Source organism: Notamacropus eugenii, chromosome 6, assembly GCF_028372415.1.
Source record: "Notamacropus eugenii isolate mMacEug1 chromosome 6, mMacEug1.pri_v2, whole genome shotgun sequence".
Taxonomy (NCBI): Eukaryota; Metazoa; Chordata; class Mammalia; order Diprotodontia; family Macropodidae; genus Notamacropus; species Notamacropus eugenii.
This window is the reverse complement of record NC_092877.1, coordinates 378,909,476-378,927,996: the sequence shown is the minus strand read 5'-3', so window position 1 is coordinate 378,927,996 and position 18,521 is coordinate 378,909,476. Positions and strand designations below refer to the sequence as shown.

The window sequence follows — 18,521 nt, the reverse complement described above, 5'->3', positions numbered from 1 at the left end:
TGTATATTCATCCTCCCCACTCCAAGCCCTGCCCTGTAGATTATAAATTCCTTAAGAGGCAAGAATTCTGTCATTTTTCATCATCATATCCCCACTGCCTTGCACAAGGTAAGTGAATAATAAATGCTTCTTAGCTAGAAATGAATGACCTTCAGAAAGCAACTCAGATGCATTTGGACAGTGGCAAACCTGCAGCCCCCTCCCCCTTTTCTCCTTGTTCTCCTCTCAGACTCTAACAGCCTTTTCAGCACGTCCCCTAGAAAAACATCCCGTTATCCCCTGCTGGTCAAATCCAACTTTGGGCACAGGTAGAGAAAGCTGACTTGCTGGCAAGTGACCCAGAACTTGAAGGAAAGGAAAGCCACTCATACACATACATGGGCTATACGCCCTTAGTGGAATGTAAGCTTTTGGAAGTCAAAGACTCCCTTGTCTTGTGTCTGTATCACCATCACTTAGGGCCATCAGTGTCTGGCACTTAGCACCTAACAAATGCTTTTTCATTCCTTGCTCATTCTGCAAAGACTCTGTCCAACTTTGGGGGCCACCTCAAAAGACATAAAACTGTAAGTATGCATTTATTTTATTAAGGTCCAATCCTCATTGTGGCAGGATTCCCTTGCCCTTCCCTTAGTCATACCAACATCTGTAGCCACAAGAACATCTAGAAGATCCAAGGGCAATCTTAATCTTCAGATATCATCTTTCCAACAGCTTGATTTTCTGTGGTGCTGCCAGAGCTGTAACTTAGACAGAGAAAACATGGGTCTGGCCCAAGGTGCTGACCTTAAGTGGGGGCTCATATCAACATACCCCAGCTATTACCCTAAAGGGCCCATCCACAGCATCTTTATCGCAGGATCCACTCCCCTTTCATCCTTCATGGGTACAAAAACCACCCTCTCTGGATGAAGGGTTTTTGCCACCTCCTGGCAAGACTTTATCCATGATGGGATTGGCTTCTTCACTCTACTTTTCTCCAGAGAAGCCACTTTGGACATAATTACAGCTAGTAGCAGCTCTGACTACCATAGTCAGAGAGGATAATGCTCATGGAAGGTTACAGGGAAGTCCCATTGAAGACCTTCCTTGCTTGGAAGAGCCTCTTGGACTTTCACCTCTTTCAGCAATGAGAGGCACCCCAACCGGGGCAATGCCAGCCAAACAAAGATATCATGAGAAAAGAAAGAACAGACCATTAGATATTCTTACCATAGATACTTAAGGAAAATAAAACTGTTTATTTGGAAAATATCACATAAAGTAGCTTGACCCACAGAATCATAGAATCTCTAAGCTGAATTAGGGCTTCAAGGTCATCTGATCCAACCCATACCTGAAGAAGAATGCTTTGCACAACATACCACCAAATGGTCATCCAACCTTCACTTGGAGAGCTCCAAAGAGAGGGAGTTTGTCAGCTGCTGAGTCAGCCTGTGACATTTTGGGATGCCTCTATTTGTTAGGAATCAAGCTTCAGTCTGTCTTCCATTCACTGACCCAAGTCCTGCCCTCTGGGCGCAAGCAGCAAGGCTTTAATCCTGGAGGAGCAGCTCTTGTGTACCCAGTAGGTCTTCTCTTGTCCAGACTAACCATCTCCACTTTCTCTCGTGTATCCTCACATGGTGTGTGCCCAGTCACCTTGCCCTCTGCATCAGTCACCTCAAGATGCTCTCCAAATCACCAAAGACCTTTTCAAATTGTGGTAGCCAGAGACAGTCTGATGAAGGGAGAGGACAGTGGGACCATCCACTCCCTTTTTCTGGTTATTACATCTGTCATGATGCAGCCTAAAACAACAAAGTTCTTGACTGCCCTTAGAAATCAGGAAATAGCCCAATTAAAGCAAGTAGTCTATCAACTGATAAAATAAATTTATTGAACAATTAGGCCTTGTGCTATCTAAGCCCAGGAATACAAAGACAAATGGAAAATTGTCCATACCCTCAAGAAGCTTACATTTTAATGGGGTAGGCAACATATACCTATGAAGGTCTAAAATGATACACAGAGTGAGGGTCCAGGTGAGGTTAGATAGTATAAATATTCAGTGGACTCATTCCAAGGGGTTTTGTGGCTTCCTCTACCTCCATTCACAGCAAGAGTAAGAGTGAGGAAGGCAGATGGTGGGAGCAATTCAGGGATGGCGACTGACAAAGAGTGAGGTGATAAGACAAGAGGGAAAAGGAAGCAAAAGTACAGAATAGTGTAGAGTTGAAGGCAGAGTGTAAACAGAGCAGTGGGCAAAGATAGTTTGGCAAAGTCCTGAGGGTTGGAAGACCTGGAATGTGTCATGAAAATGAAGGAATACGACAAAGAGAGATGGAATTATCAAAATGATGACTATGTGGAGGAATTTTCGCATTCTTGAAGATAGAAGTGAGCAAAGGCAAGACCCAGGTTATAATCCCCCTTGTGTATCTCACAGGAGGCAGCCATGGGAGATGATGGGGTTGACAATCTGGAAAATTAAGGATTTGAGGGCCCACCAACATGTACATTGAAGTGTCCAAGAATGATGGCGGCATCTGGGGTAGAAAAGAAGACTGAGCCAGGCACTGACTTTAAGGAGAACAGAAGGACACTATCGTGGGAGTCAGGGGATAATGGCCACCAGGCTTCAGACTGGACAGGAAACAAGAGCAAGTGTTACAAGAGAAAGCATTCCTGTACTCGTTTCACTAATTTAGCTTCGGTGTTTCTTTTAATGTTTACTTGTTTGATTTGTGGCCTCATTCATTCACCTACATTTAAAATGCAGATGCTAATTTCTTCTGATAGTCTAACCTCTGCTCTACATTTAGTTCTAAATACACAAGTTTTTAAGTTTTTCTCCTTCTATTAATAGCTCCCAATCCCAAGCCTCTTCATTGTCAATGTCCCTGAAATCCAAATAGGGGTGCATTTAAGGTCATTATTTCTCCCTCTCAATTACTCCTAATTAACTTATTCAAGAATGAGACACGTGACCAGCAAGATAGTGGATTAGTAATTCTCTACAAACCCCTTAAGGCTTCAGCTTCCAAACAGTGAAATTATGAATTGACTGTAGAATTTCTAGAGCTTAATTACAAGATGAGACAAAAGAACCATGATGTTCAAGCTAAAAAATCCTATTAATTAACAGCTTCACTATTTAGAGTGTTTACTAAGTAAGGCACCACCCTGCACTAATCCCTGGCAGCCAACATAAACAGTCTCTCAGGTTTGTGTTAGGAGCCTAGCCTGAGTTAGGAACCCCCCAAAACTGCAGGGTTTCTACCCAAATACCCATAGCCCCTCAGCTCCCTAGACCTCAAGAAGTGGTTGATTCTGTCCAATTATGAGAAGGAAAAGCAAAGAATGAAGGGAGGAATCAAGTAGTCTGAAAATGAACCAGTATAGACAAATATGTTGTACCTAAGGGAAAGGTGAGTGGAAACTGAGCTGAGATGAGTCCTAACCCTAAGCTTAAATGCACTCTGGTCAGGGACTCAGGTAGATGAACCAACTATCCCCCTTCTAAAGAGGAGTAAGGAAGCTCTGCAGCTTAGTAGCTCAGTGTCCAGGACCTGTAGCACCAATGGAAGGAGAGGAGCCAGAGAGTGAGTGATGGGGAATACAAGAAAAAAGATGATAGGGATAAGAAGAGAAAAGGGCTCAACAAAAGCTCAGGATACAAACAAATAAACCAGGATTCAGGGTGCTAAAATAACAGAAGGAAAAACGCATAAGAACACAAAGAGAACTCCAAGTTCAATTAGCAAATCTTGCAAAATGAAGGAAAAGAGTGACTTATGAAAGTCAAAATACTATGTAATATACAAAGATCACGGAAACCTTCAGAATGACTCGAAGGAGAAGTGAAAAAATCATAAGAAAAAAATGAGGAATGAATTTAGGCAGAAAATGAAGTCCTACCCTCAGAACTGAAAAAAGAAAACCAGAAGCTGCCTAATTCGTTCATTAAGGGATACTTCTTTAGGTAAATGATACAACCCAAATTCTAAAAAAAGCTAGTCATATTTATTTTAAAATCATCAAACAAAATAAAATGTGAGTTTATAACATTCAACTATGCTTGACCATGTTCCAACCTCAATGAATGTCCACTGAAAACTGATACGTTATAAAATGAGAGAACCGTTCTGTGGTATTACGGTATTTTTGTAGTTCTTCTGTGGAGATTGTACTAAATATGCAAGGCTATCCTGCTGGCCTCCCTTCCAGGACAATGAGAGAAGAATACTCAGGAGGTCACGCAGCTTTTCCAGTGCTTCTTGCTTCCTGCTTGGCAACTCTGACTCAATGAGCTAACTTTTGTGGGTATATTCTCAATGACTTCAGAGAGTGTGAACAGACAAAAAGAGATCTCTTCATAGGCATACCTGGCTCCACTTTCATAGAGGCACGCAAAAGTGATGGCTGGAATCCCTGGTGTTGATGGGTCTGAAAAGGGTGACTCTATAACTGCCAGATCAGAGTATGCGCTGGGCCCTTCATAAATCACCCAGGGCTCAGTCCAGCTGTCAGCATTTCTGGGAAAAGTACTAAGGTAGACTCCCATATTTACCCGAGACCTGTGACTAGTGGGATGGGAATATAATACCCAGGTAGGTGTCTGAAAGGAGCTGGAAGGTTGAGAGACAGGTCTTGGGGCAATCTGGCCTGAATCACCATCTCCAGCAGAGGTAAGAGATTCTTCAGAGATCTTCTGTTGTGGATGGTATTGGGATGCATTTTTTGCAGAGGTGACTGGGATATTTCTACCATTTTTTCCTTTGTGCTTCTGAAGTCCATGAAGCTTTTGTAGGAAATGGGAATAGTCACAGTCACCAACAAACCATCTCTCCCCTTGTGACAGAAATTGAGAGGAGTGCCTAATGAGAGGAGCCGGGAACCCAACGATGCTGCCATGGCAACCACGGTTGCTCTCCACTAACTTCCGGACCAGCTGTCCTGGGAGAAAAGCAGCCCCATCATCCATGCTGAGTGCTTGCACCCGGCAGCCCAGGGGACTTCTGGCATTGCAATAAAGAATATTGCTGCCATCTTCTTCATATACGGATACCAGCTGGCACTCCCCAGTTTTCAGGTTGGGGATGAAGTCCCCAAATTGCCAGCTCTGACCATGGTCATCACTGTAGAATGTGAAGGAGTGAGGGGTGGTCTTGCAGATTTTCCCAAAGCACTCCTTGCAGTCGATGTGGTAAGTATAGGCAGGAACAAGCAGACGTCCTGACCTCAGCTGGATGCCATGGCCAGGGCCCAAGGCAAAGGTAGCCCAGTCTGCAGAGACAGAAAAAGAGGTTGACGTGAATGAATGACATTTTCCCCATGATGGCGAAAAAAGAAAAAAGGAAGAGGAAGAGAAGGAGGACAGATAGGGTGGAGAGAAGGAGCAGAAGAAAGAGAAAGAGAGGAAGAAAGAGAAGAAAACGGTGGAGGAGGAAGAGAATTAGTACTAGTAGTAACATTAATAGCTCTCTCCCAAACCCCCTTCTGGAGAACCATTACATAAACAAGAACATCACAAGAAACATTTAGATTCCAGCTTCAAAGCCCAGGCTACTTGGACCTTTTGAACCAATCCAACAAGTATGTGTCACTGTGGAGGCCCAGCCTCTGACTCCCTCGAGGGGTTGTCTTCCCCTATTAAATTGTAAGTTCCTTCAAGTCACCAGTGTCTTCGCTTGCATTTGTGTACCCAGTGATTATCACAGAGCCTATCTAAGCACATAGAAAATGCTTAATAAATGCTGGATCAGTCTATCGTATCTACCATCTCTCTATCCATTCATCTATTATCCATCTATCCATCCATCTATCCATCCACAAATCCATCCATCTAATCATCCATCTATTTAACTATCCATCCATCCATCTATCCATTCATCCATCCGTTCATCTATCCATCCATCTATCATCAGTCCATCTACCTATCTATCAGTGTCTACAAGGTCCAAGGCACTGTCCTTGGTGCTAGAGATTCAAAGTCCCAAATTAAATAACTAGTCTTCAAGGAGTTTAGATTGTACATGTGGGATGTAGTAAGACTTAGAGAGAGAGAGAGAGAGAGAGAGAGAGAGAGAGAGAGAGAGAGAGATACAGATATATACACACACATATACATATCCACACATGTGCGCATACATGTACACACATGTGTATACATATGTATGCATATATGCATGTATGTGCCTGTATATACCTTGTGTATACATGTCTATACATCTATTTATGCATATGTAAATGTGTTCTTGATTAAATAATTTATTATGTTCAAATATGTATTATTAAAATTATATTTCTATAGCATGTGAAAGTTTGCTAAACATTTTACCTATGTTATCTCATTTGAACCCTACAACAGATAGGTGCTATTATTATCCCCTTCTTAAAGATGAAGAAACAAAGGTTAAGTGACTGGTCCTCAGTCTCAAAACTACTGTCGGAGGCAAGATTCAACCTGAGGTCTTCATGATTCTGGGTCCAGGGCTCTATTCACTGAGCCTTTCCCCCATCCTTGAAATAATCCCTCTGCTAGGTGTTAATAAATACTGCCAACCTTATTGTTTATGAAATCGTCAATGTCCCATCACTCTGCCTTTGTGACCTCACATACATAAAGATAAAGAAAAAACAAAGGAAGTGCTCTTCCTATGTCTACCAACAGCTGCTCAAAGTAGACCTGGGGAAACACCATCAGGCCATCTACAGCTACACCTTCTACTTTCCCATGTATCCTATCCCTACTATATTATGAACATAAATTGATTTGGTGCTGGAGGGGGGGAGTCTAGTGTTTGAACCTCCCTCTCCTTTGTTAAAGTCCTTCTCTCCCCTTGTCTTCCCAATCCAAAGAAATTATTTTACTTATAAGCATCTGCTTGGCAGAGAAAAGAATAACCTTACCTCTTAGAAAAAAGAGGTAGAATCTTATAAATCCATTTATTTACTTGCTTTTTATAGGTAGAATTGGAACATCTTATTGTTAAAAAAAACATGCATACCTACATATATGTTTATATTTATGTACATATGTATGTTGCAATAACTTTCTGTCAAAGTTAATGGTGCCTTCATTCCTGCTGAAATACCCAGTGCCTAACTCAAGTTTCTCTCTCCCCTACCCTACACCTCTCTCTCTCTCTCTCTCTCTCTCTCTCTCTCTCTCTCTCTCTCTCTCTCTCTCCCTCTTTCTTTCTCTCCTTCCACCCTCCCTCCCTCTGTGTGTGTGTGTCTCTCTCTGTCTCTCTGTGCATGTTTCTTTCTGTCTGTCTCTCTGTGTGTCTTTTGTCTCTCTATCTCTCTTTCTGTGTGTGTCTGTGTGTGTGTTTTTGTCTCTCTATGTCTCTGTCTCTTTGTCTCTGTGGCTCTCTTTGTGTGTGTCTTTTTCTCTCTCTTTCAGTGTGTGTCTGTGTCTGTGTCTCTCTGCCTCTGTGTGTGTTTTTGTCTCTCTGCCTCTTTCTATGTCTCTGTGTGTATGTTTGTGTCTCTGTCTGTCTCTGTGTGTCTCTGTGTGTTTTTGTCTTTCTGTCTCTGTCTTAGTGTGTGTATGTCTTTTTGTCTCTCCATCTCTCTCATTGAAAGAGATTTTACCTCTTGGTAACTGGTATATTAGGAGGTACCTTAGATTGTGGTATTTGTCAGAGGTTCCATTTTCCCCCATGAGCTACTCATTCCAGCCTAAAGTTCTGGGCAAGAATGGGACATGAGCCAGGACCAGAAGCAGCCTCATATAGTCTATATGCCAAGCAGTGAGATGATCAAGACACATGTAGCCTCAGCACCCTTTATCGACAGGTTATTTTGGTGACCCCAAACCCACATCTTATCAAGTAGGTGTAGCTTTTGTCTCTTGAAATTCTGGACTGAACTGGCCAATCTAGACATTACTGAGAATTCTCTTCCCCCAACCCCATTTCTCTTTTACCAACAAAAGTCTTAACTGATCTCAAATGACAGTCAAAACCAGTCATTTGAAGTGGAGGAACTTGACCAGCTTGGTGTGGGCTCCTTTACCTTCTATAACAGAGCCAATAACTTGCTCTGTCAGGTCAGTGACAGCACTCCATGTGAGGCCCCCATCTGAACTGGACACATAACAAAGACGAGCTGCATTCTTGCCAGTCATGATCTGGAAGGATTCGGGGGTATTGCCCAGCACCGCGATGAAGAAAAGGAAGACAGTGCCGGTAAGCTCATCATATACAGGGCAGGGGTTCATAGACCGGTGTTCCTCCAGAGATGCTGTCTCCACAACCCGCGTGTCTCCCCACTGGAGAGAGAAGAAAAGCATGGAGACTCTCTCTTCTTACTTTATATCAGGCTTAAGTCCATCTTCATTCATGATTCTCAATGTGCCACACACTCCAAATTCTCATTCACTTAGAGGATCTCATTTGCATTGAACACTGGCTCTAAAACCTTCTGAGTTCAAGCATGGCCTTGGGCCAAAAGACCACATAGACCCTGCACACCAACTGGAGGAAGCTGGACTAAAGTGATTGGTGAAGTACCAAGGACAGGGGTATAATTCACCAAAAGAGCACCTAAGCCCAAGCCCTGGCTCTGACACTTACTAGCAAAACTACCCATGGCAAGTCAGTTAACTTCTCTGAGTCTGTTTCCCTATCAGTAAAATGGGAGTAATAATGCTGAGGGAGAGGAACTAGGCCTGTTATTTCATTCTACCAGGGCAGTTCAGCCCCTTCTCTTCAACTTAGAGTTGCAGAGAGTTTCCTAGGACACAGAGAGCTAAAGAGATTTGCTGAGTGATGGTCACCTAGGCAGGAGGTGTCAGAGGAAAGCTCCAGTCTTCTGGGCTCTGAGGGAAACTTTCTACTAGAACTACCTATTGTGTGCAAAGGTGACTTAAGTCTCCTGCCCCCAAGGAACTTACATAAAATCATGGATATAGACCTGGAAGGCCATTCCATCTGACCCCTCATTCTACAAATGAGGAAATCTCTCTGATGCCCAAAGAGATTAAATACCTTGCCCAAGGTCATAGAGGTGACAAAAGAACCTGAATTTGAACCAAGGTCCTCTGACTGAAGAGTGAGAGCTCTTTCCACCATACCACACTGCCTCCTATGAAGCACATTCCTATGAAAGTTGTGATCACACTCAGATTTGAAGGAATTGGCCATACATTTGTAGTATATGGATAGTTACCTGAATATACAAAGAATCTAGGAAAGAGGTTCTTAACCTGAAGTCCACGAATAGATTTCAGGATATCTATCAATTTGGATGAGGAAAAATTGCACCTCTATTCTCACTAACCTCTAGCTGAAATTTGGGATTTCTTTCTATTATTAATGGAGACAATAAATCATTATTCTAAGAAAGGGTCTGTAGGCTTCACTACAATGTCAAAAAAAGATCCGTGACCTAAAAAAAGGGTAAGGTCTTTGATCTAAGACTTATTCTCTCCTGGTGTGGGAAGTCTCTCCACTGATGGAGATGCAAAGCATATGCAGGACTTCTGATGGTGTCAATATCTGATGATGATGATGATGATGATGATGATGATGATGATGATGATGATTGATGATGATGATGATGATGATGATGATGATGATGATGATGATGATGATGGTGGTGGTTGATATGCATATAGGACTTCAGGTTTGCTTTACATACATTATCTCATTCAATCTTCATAACAATCCCGTAGGGGAAGGTACTATGGCCATTGTTGTCCCGACTTGACAGATGAAGAAACTAGACTCAGAGAGGTTTTTACTAGCCTGAGGTCACACAGCTATTAAGTGTCAGAGCCTAGATTCTGCTCCCTGGTAGCTCCTGACTCCACTCCCAACATCAGGAAAATATGCCGTACTGCCTCCTGATGCTGCTGCACATCCTAGCCTTTAATCCTCTCCTTCCCAGAATGCACCAGCTCCTATAGAAGGTAGATGCTTCTAAGGCATCCCCCCAGTCTCTGATACTGCCCCTGCCCTGCTGCTGCAGGGGTCTTGGTCTCTAGAAATAAGATGTTGATGTTTCACCTGAGTCTCTCTCAGATATAAGCTCGTCAATAAAATAAGTGGAATCCACAATTTGCCCTCAATAGGCCCCCCAATCAGCTTATCAGGGTGTTCTACAACCCAGGTGTCACTCACCTCCACATATGTCCTGTAGAATGCCCCCCTTCTCAGGACCAGTACGTTTGCATGGGAATCATCAGGGCTGAGCCTCTCCTCTGCAAAGGCCAACAGAGTGGCCTTCTTGGGGATATAGAGTAGGGCAGGTATCCTGTAGGTCACACCACCTTCTTCCCTCTCAAAGAGTACTGTCCGAGCTGGGAAATATTGGCTACTCATGGCTCTCCTGGAAGAAAGGAAAGGACACACAACCAACCAGTGTGTAGGAAGTATGAGGGAAAGAAAGGAACCAAAGACTCCGGATTTAGTGATAAGATCTAAACTTCACATTTTAATTATCATTAATTTTTTTGTTAAGACATTCCCAGACAAGGGAAGTTTTTTTTTCCCAGGTAGATGAAATAGACAGATAACTGCAGGGTTTCCAGAGTAAGACTTCAGAGTCACAGAATCAAAGATCAAAGGGATCCCTACGGAAATCTAATCCCACCCATAGCAGAAAATAATCCCTTCTACAATATACCTTAATACGTAGCCATCCAAGCTTTTCTCAAAGACTTCCAATGAGAAGGAGCCTTCTTAGGCTGCCCACTACACTTTTAGTTGGCTTTGATAGAATAACTTGGTAAGTGGCAGCAGTATGACTGTGTGGTCCTCTAAAGGCAATCAGGACCATGGACAGAAGTGGGTATCAATCCACCCAATCAACCCAACAAACTGCCCATACCAGCCCCCACTAGGTCATTTTGGTTTGGGGTTTTGTTTTTTTTTATCTTGGAAAATGACTTGATTAGTTTGTAGAATAAGCCTACTCTCTCCATCTATTTATCAAGTCTGTCATTTCCTTAGCAAGGAGTTTAGTTGGATAAAATTAAAAAGTAATAAAATACAAACAGGTCCTAGGAGAAGGAATGGATCCCAACTCCAAAGGCAGAGCTTGCTTCACTCCTACTCATTTCAGCTTAAGAGTGAAATAAAAATCTCCTTGCTTACCCTCATTTTATAGTTAAGGGGCAAAATGAGGTAGATGAAGGTTAATGACTAGCCCAGAGTCATGAAGCTAGTAAATGTCTGAGGCCAGCCCAAGCCTTTTCGACTCCAAGCTCTGTCCATTGTTCCACCTTCAAGCAAGTACCTCGACATAATTCTACTATACAAGGAAGTTTCCCCCTTATATCAAGCCTAAACTTACTTTTTTGTACCATCTATCCATTACTCCTAGTTCTTCCTTCTAAGGTCAGACAGAACAGATCTAATCTCTCCTCCATCATAGTCCTGCAAATAACTGAAGACAGCTCTTGCCGCCCCCCCCCCCCAGCCTGCTCTTCTCTAAACTAAACACCCCCAGTTCTTTCAACTAGTCCTCAAATGGCATGACTTGAATGACTGTCATCCTTCAGATTACTCTCCCTGGATACACCCCAGCTTCTCCTTGTCCTTCTGAAAATGTGGGACCCACATCTGGACAGAGTACTCTAGATGTGGTCTGACTGGGACATGGGGAAGAGGAGACATCATTGATCTGTATTCAGTTCAAGACAAAAAGGGCTTCATGGAGTAAGTGATATCTGAAGTGTACCTTGAAAGAACGCATGAGGGGAGATGGATGAGAGGGAGGGAGATGTCCATCCCAATTATAGGAGAAGGAATCAGAAAATGTGGAGACTAGAGAGGACATGGTGAGAGCGAGGAATGGAAGCAATGTCTTTTGTCTGTTCTGTGAAAAAAGGTAGTTGAGATATTACCCACAAAAAATATACAGCCCCTAGAGCTGACTGCTAAATACTGAAATTACAGTTTGACCTTCCCAGATTTTGTCCCCGTTAAAATGCAAATGCCCCTTGGAAGAATAAGAGCTGTTGACTTTAACATAGGTCTCAGATTAAGGTTGTGATGGGAGGAGGGACTGGGTTGAGAAACATGATGGCAGTAGACCGCTGAGTGGAGCCCACAGGAGGGGGACATGATAGTACTTGTGGCATGAGACCAACAGGAATTTGCTCCAGGGTGCTATCCTAAGAGAGGAGAGAGCATGCTTCCTAACCACTCCTTACATCTCATATCATCTAAGCTGCTTTATAACATGACTGCCCCAGGGCTGCCACTCTCAAAGCCCCATGACCACATCCTTTCTTCCTCAACCCCCATGAAGGTGCAGGCTAGGATTCAAGTAGGGTGAACCGCACCCTGCCCCAGAGCAATTACACCCACAGTTAGACTATTCTGTGTATCACCACTGTCCTCTTCTCTATTTGACTGTCTTATTTCCTGCCACCCCTGCTCCACTCCCCAACTATTTTGAGATTACATTTGCTCAGCTTTGGACTCAAATCACAGAGGTTGGCTTCCAGCAGAGGGCCGTTCTCCTGCCTCCTTTCTCAGTTGCCATGGAGATCCACATCATAGGTCTGCCATGGAAACAGTGGAGCTGGCTAAAATTGATATACAGGGTTCATGTCCAGCACACATCAATGAATGAGAATGAGAGAAATGCTCAGCTGAGACTAGTATCAGAAGGGACAATAAGCACACAAAGCCATCAGCTCCCATCTTGGGGCCAAAACATCCAACAGAGCTGGAAGAAACCTCAGAATCAACCCAGCGCATCCATCTCACTTTACAGATAAGGAAGGGGCCCCAAAGAAGATGAGTGACAACCAAGGTCACATAAGTGCTGAGTGGCAGAATCGGGCTTCAATGGAACCAAAGCTTTCTGACTCCAAATCCAAAGGGGGAGCCACAAGAACTGGGGGGAGTCTTCAAATGGTGCTTTCTTCAACAAGACAAACCCAATGGACAGTTGACCTTAGAAATCAATCCCCTCCACTGACTAAAACTGGGAGAATCTGAGAACCCCAGAGTGGGAAAGGATTTCAGAGGACATCTAGGCCAAGAATCAAACATTTCTCAAAGGTCACTCATACAGAAATCCTCTCTGCCACATATTCAATAAGTAGGCAACTCCACAGTAGCTGTTGGAATACTTCCTACAATTGGGAACTCACTACCTAATAAGACATCCCATCTTTCTTTGAGATAACTGATGGTTAGGAAACTTTTCCTTATTTCAAGGTTAAATTTGTGGTTTCCACTCATGGCTCCCAGTTCTGCCTTTTGGTGTCAACACAAACAAGTCAAATCACTCTTCTAGGACACAGCCCTTCAAGTATTTGAAAACATGTATCATGTGATTACGATGTCAGGTCCTCGATGTCAAGGACTTGTTTCTTTTAGTCGTTGTGCACCAAGGGCATAGCTCTGAATCTAGAACATTTCAGTTGTTCAGTCATTTCTAGTCATGTCCAACTCTTCATGACTGCAGTTAGGGTTTTCTTGGCAAAAATACTGGAGGGGTTTGCCATTTCCTTCTCCAGTTCATTTTACAGTTGAGGAAAGTGAGGCAGGTAGGGTTTAAGTGACTTAAACCCTGTGTGCCCAGGGTCACACAGTCTGAGGCTGGATTTGAGAGCAGGTTTTCCTGATTCCAGGTCTGGTGCTCTATCCACCACACCACATTACAGCTCTACATAGAGCACAGCAGGTGTTGGATAGTGCTTGTTGATTCATTTTAGTAGAATCTGCAACCTTGGATCTTTTAAAATGCAATCCACATTCAGTGCAGTTTCTCCAGCCATCCCAATAGGCCAAAGGGAAGCCCTATCAGGTTAGGTGAAATTCGACTAATGTTACCCCAACAACATGCATAGAAGATGTTTTGAGATGGGGAAGGGAAAAGGAGAAAGTAGAGGAAGAAATATGATATGGGAATCTCTCTTGGGCATGTAATGATTTACTCCTAAAGTATGAGAATACAATTTTCCAGGTCTGAAGACAGCACAATCATGGAAATAGAGCCGGATTGGGAGCCATCAGACCAGGATTTAGATCCCAGTTTTACCACTGACTGGCTACGTGACTTTGGACAAGTCACTTAACCCCTCAGGGCCTCAAGGATCTCATCCAAAAAACCAGGTGGGTTGGACCAGGCAATCTCCAAAGGTTCCTTTCAGGTCTAAATCCAAAAAGTTCACCTTCAAGTCTTCTTCCTCGGGAGGCCTCCTAGGTCTTCATGGTCTGGGAGAATGACAGAAGCTGTGGTGATGGAGGTGCTAGACTTGGAACTGGAGAAACAGACCTCAGTTCAAATCTTAGAGCCCGTTCTATGTGACTGTGTGACCTTGGACAACTCACTTAATCTCCCCAGGCCTTAGTTTCCTTATTGGTAAAATGAGGGAAGATAAAATGAGATAATGTTTGTAAAGCACTTTGCAAATCTTAAAGAAATATTTAAATGCTTATTAATACTGTCATCAATTACCCTCAACCTGGTTTAGCCTATCTGCCCAGGGGGTTTTCTGGGGCATGGCCATTGTGTGTGCTACAGCTTCTTAGAACCAAAGGTGAGTGAGCAGCCCTTACCCCAGAGGTGCTCACCTTCCCTGAATACCCCCTATACCCCAACAGGCCTCCCACTCATTGGTGAATTAGGGGTGTCTACTGCAAGCACGTGAAGACTTCCCCAGGCAGAAAGGCAGGTGAGAACAATTTGGCCCAAGGACCAGGAAAGTGGCTGAAGTGAGCTCTCTGGAGCAGTCAGTGCATGGTCAGACATGGAAGACGCTAAGGTCATCCACTGCATCCCAGGCCATCATCAATTGTCTTGACTTTTGTCTTGCCCCTGAACTTCAATGACTCCGGAAGAGTGAAGGTGAAGACCTTGTGCAGCTCTACCTCACTTAAATCCAGTTTATGCAGTCAACATATCAACATTACTGTCATCATTGTCATCATCCTCAAGGCCTGACCAAGATGCCATGACCTCTAAAGTTTTCTCCAGCTCCAAGCTTCTCTATTAGCTTTCCTGAATGCCCAACAGCTGGCTGCCCACCCTCCACTCCCAGTGGAGGTGCCTCCTAAAATGTCAGTTATGTCCCCAAATGTGACAACAAAAAGCCATTGGTCCCCACAAGATGCCAGTCTCTCACATGGCATAACCCTCCTAGATGTCTATGAGGTCTGTAGACATGTAGATAATTCACCTGCATTGGATTCAGTGCCTCCTTATTCAACACCAAGTCTGTGCCATGGCTCAGTGCTGTCAGCTGTTGTGGCAAAGGCTGGGAAAACTGTCTTGGAATACAAACAGCTCAGGAGGTGAGACAGATCAGGAGACTCACACTGCAAACCTGATGTTGACTTTGAGTACAATTATCCCTATTTATTAGGAAAGACTAAACAACAAAATTCACCCCAATGACAGCTGATGCGGATATAACTCCCTACACGCATCACCTCCTTCAATACTGTGAAATGGGTGCCCATTTTACAGAGGGAGAAACTGAGGCTGGTGCATGTCTGAAGCAAGATTTGAACCCAGGTCATCATGACTCTAAGTTTACAATGCTATCACTCTATTTCTCAGAAACAGCCTCAGGCAGCAAATACAATCTTTTTATAAGTTTTTTTTTTTAATGCCAACCAAGGGCAACACAAGTTAAGGGTTCACTTCAGATAGAAGTTTATTACACACCGTCATAGGACCAGATAACAAAAGACTGGCTTATACCCACACATAAGTGGTAGAGGCTTGGAGAAGGCTATGAGATCTGGCAAATAGAGTCAGATCAACCCAGAAGCAATTTTAGACAAAGCAAGAGGTCCACAGACACACGGGAAAAAGTCACATATGCGAGCATTGTATAGAGAGCTTTCCTCATCAGTGAGGATGGTCCATTGGATGCTCTTACTTCAGACTTAATATAAGAAAATAGAAGTAGCTATTCCAAAGATGAGGTTGGGGAGAAATCTGGGCCAGAGGTAGCATGCCTTTTAGGCCATCGGGGACCTGCTTCCAATATCTCTCCAAAAGGGGAATAGTTCAAAAGAATGGAAGAGATAACAGAGAGAGAATGACTGAGGAGGCCTTGCACCTTCACAGGGCTTGCTGAAATGATTTTTTAGAAAGTGATTGGAAAACATCAGCAGCTCACAAGCCCTCTCTCACCTTTCACTGCTTCATAAAATCCTAAGAGAATGGTCTATGCTGAGGTCAGGGCTCTCCTCGATGAGTGTATGAGAAGGAATAATTGTCTCCAGCAGACCAAATCTTTGCAGCAGGCTGGGGAATGGAATGGATACAACAGCCTGCAGCATTTCTTGTTTCTTAAAGGCATTTGGCCAGGGGAGCAAGGTGTAGCTTCCTCCAACAACAGTTAATGTTCTTCTAAGCAAATGGTAAGGTCATATAAGACCCCATGCTAGACGACAAGGATGACTTTGTTTAATCTACTAAGCATCAACCCTGAGTGAGTTACAAAGCAAGGAGACTCCCATGACTGCCCCCAGTGCCCTATGGAACTCCTGTTCTATTGTTAACTAACTACCCTTCTTATTCCCTCAGACTGAAAATTACTCTTTATATATTTTCCACTTCATTTTCTGTAAGCTCCATGAGAGAAGGGGCTTCTTATTCTGGTTTTGTCTTTGTAAACTCAGCATCTAGAGTAGTGTCTGAATATGCTAGGCACCTAATAAAAATCTTACTGAACTGAATTAAAATGAATTGAATCATGGTAGACCATGATCTCTGAAGACTCAACATTTCAGGAGACCTTGAGGGCACTGAAAAGACTCAGGGTGGCAGTACATAAACTGTGGAATATGGCCGCCAGCGGTGACCAACACACAGGAAGTTCTGTAAAAAACAACGTCCAAGACTTGGATGACCAGAGAGGCAGGTGGGTAGATCTCCCCACTGTTCCACAGACTCCCGATGAGTCTATTAACATTTCACAGCCTCCAGGGTAGTGCAGAATTCAGGCTTAGTTTATTCCTCCCTGGTCTTTGGTTCTGGTTCTCCAGACTCTGCAACCATGCCTCAACAGCCAGCGTAGAGTGGAGGGGCTTTCTCCCCCTGGACTCCCCAGAGCTTCATCATCGTGTCCCAAAGAGACACCTTCTTTTCTTTGTTTTCCTCCTTCTTCTTTCCAGATCCATTTTACCTCTCATCTTTCCTCATCCTGGAGGACAGAGACTGTTCTTTTTGGTTTGTATTTGTCCACCCAGCACTTAGCAGGGTGCCTGGTACCCAGCAACCAATTAACAAGTGAGTATTGACTAGCTGGTTGGCTGAATTCAGGCTGTCATTGTGTCTGGGCTGCACTCAGAGGCCCCCCAAACACTCCAATATACCTCATAGCTCCCAAGCAATTATTCCCAAAGCATAGACCTCATCAGGCCTTCTCTCACTCAAGAAACCATGAACTCCTTGACCAAGAAAGAAAGGCATCACCAAGAATCCAAGAGGATGAGAAAGTCTGGGAAGGACTGATATGTGGACTGGGAAGAGGGATTGCTGGCATTGCTGATGAGATCATTGATCCATCCAAGTACAGAAGGACAAGTATGAACCTGCCCCCTACCACACACACCTCATTCCTTGGATCAGTATGGGGAAGCATAATGGACTCAGAATCCTGGAGGAAATCAGGGGCAGCTGGGAGTGGAATTCATAGGCAAAGCATTCCTGAGACCACACCTCAGAGCAATGGACCTAGAGTCAGGAAGACTGCTCATATCCAGCCTCAGACACTAGTTATGGGACTGTGGGCAAGTCATTTAACTTCTGTTTGTCTCAGTTTCTTCATCGGTGAAATAGGGGTAGCACCTATCTACCTACCTTGCTGTCAAAATCAAATGAGATAATATTGCAAAGCACCTTAAAGGGTTAACTGAGTGCTCCCTGCTGCTATAATCATCGTCATCACTGTCATCCTCCTCCTCAAGGCCCTACCAAGATGCCAGAGATTCCACCCTCCAACTGACTCTCACTCTAGCCATGGGAACACAGGACATAGGGGAAACTGGAATCACACCCTGAGCCTGGCCCAGAGTCATATGGATATCTTACCTTGTTTCCCTTGGTTGGAGAAAAGAGAAGAAAGAGAAGGTTGGAGTTTGTTGGGAGGTGAAATCATCAGATGAAATTCAGTAGAGTCATTAGATACGGAAGGGGTCATCTCAGGGAGCCCAGCCTCCTCATTCTGCAGGAAGGGAAAGAAGTTCAGAGAGGTTAGAGGGAGCTGCCTAAACCTCAGGTGCCAGTAAGTGGCAGGCCCTCCATTCGAACCCAGACCCACCGTTTTCATAGTCTGTGCTCTCTCCACTGAGGTTTTCACCAAATAGTTCATTGATGTCAGCCAATAACAAAAGAACTCGGGAGAGAGAGACAGAGACAGAGACAGACAGAGACAGACAGAGACAGAGACAGAGAGAGACAGAGACAGAGAGACAGAGACAGAGACAGAGACAGACAGACAGAGACAGACAGAGACAGAGACAGAGAGAATAAGAAAAAATCAGCCAATCACCAGGGTATCTCATCTATATCCTAGGATGACCTAGGATGACAGATGTCAAGCCAAATGA

At 43.9% G+C, this 18,521-nt stretch overlaps 1 protein-coding gene across 1 annotated transcript; it reads right to left on the bottom strand.

Moving 5' to 3' along the window:
• Nucleotides 1-1,221: 1,221 nt before the first annotated feature.
• On the bottom strand, nt 1,222-18,093 carry NEU4 (neuraminidase 4). Its single transcript, XM_072618789.1, is given in 5 exon segments — nt 1,222-5,268; nt 8,005-8,260; nt 10,113-10,320; nt 18,004-18,071; nt 18,073-18,093. Coding segments are annotated over 5 exon segments (1,593 nt in total). The 3' UTR covers nt 1,222-4,228.
• Between the last annotated feature and the right edge of the window lie 428 nt (nt 18,094-18,521).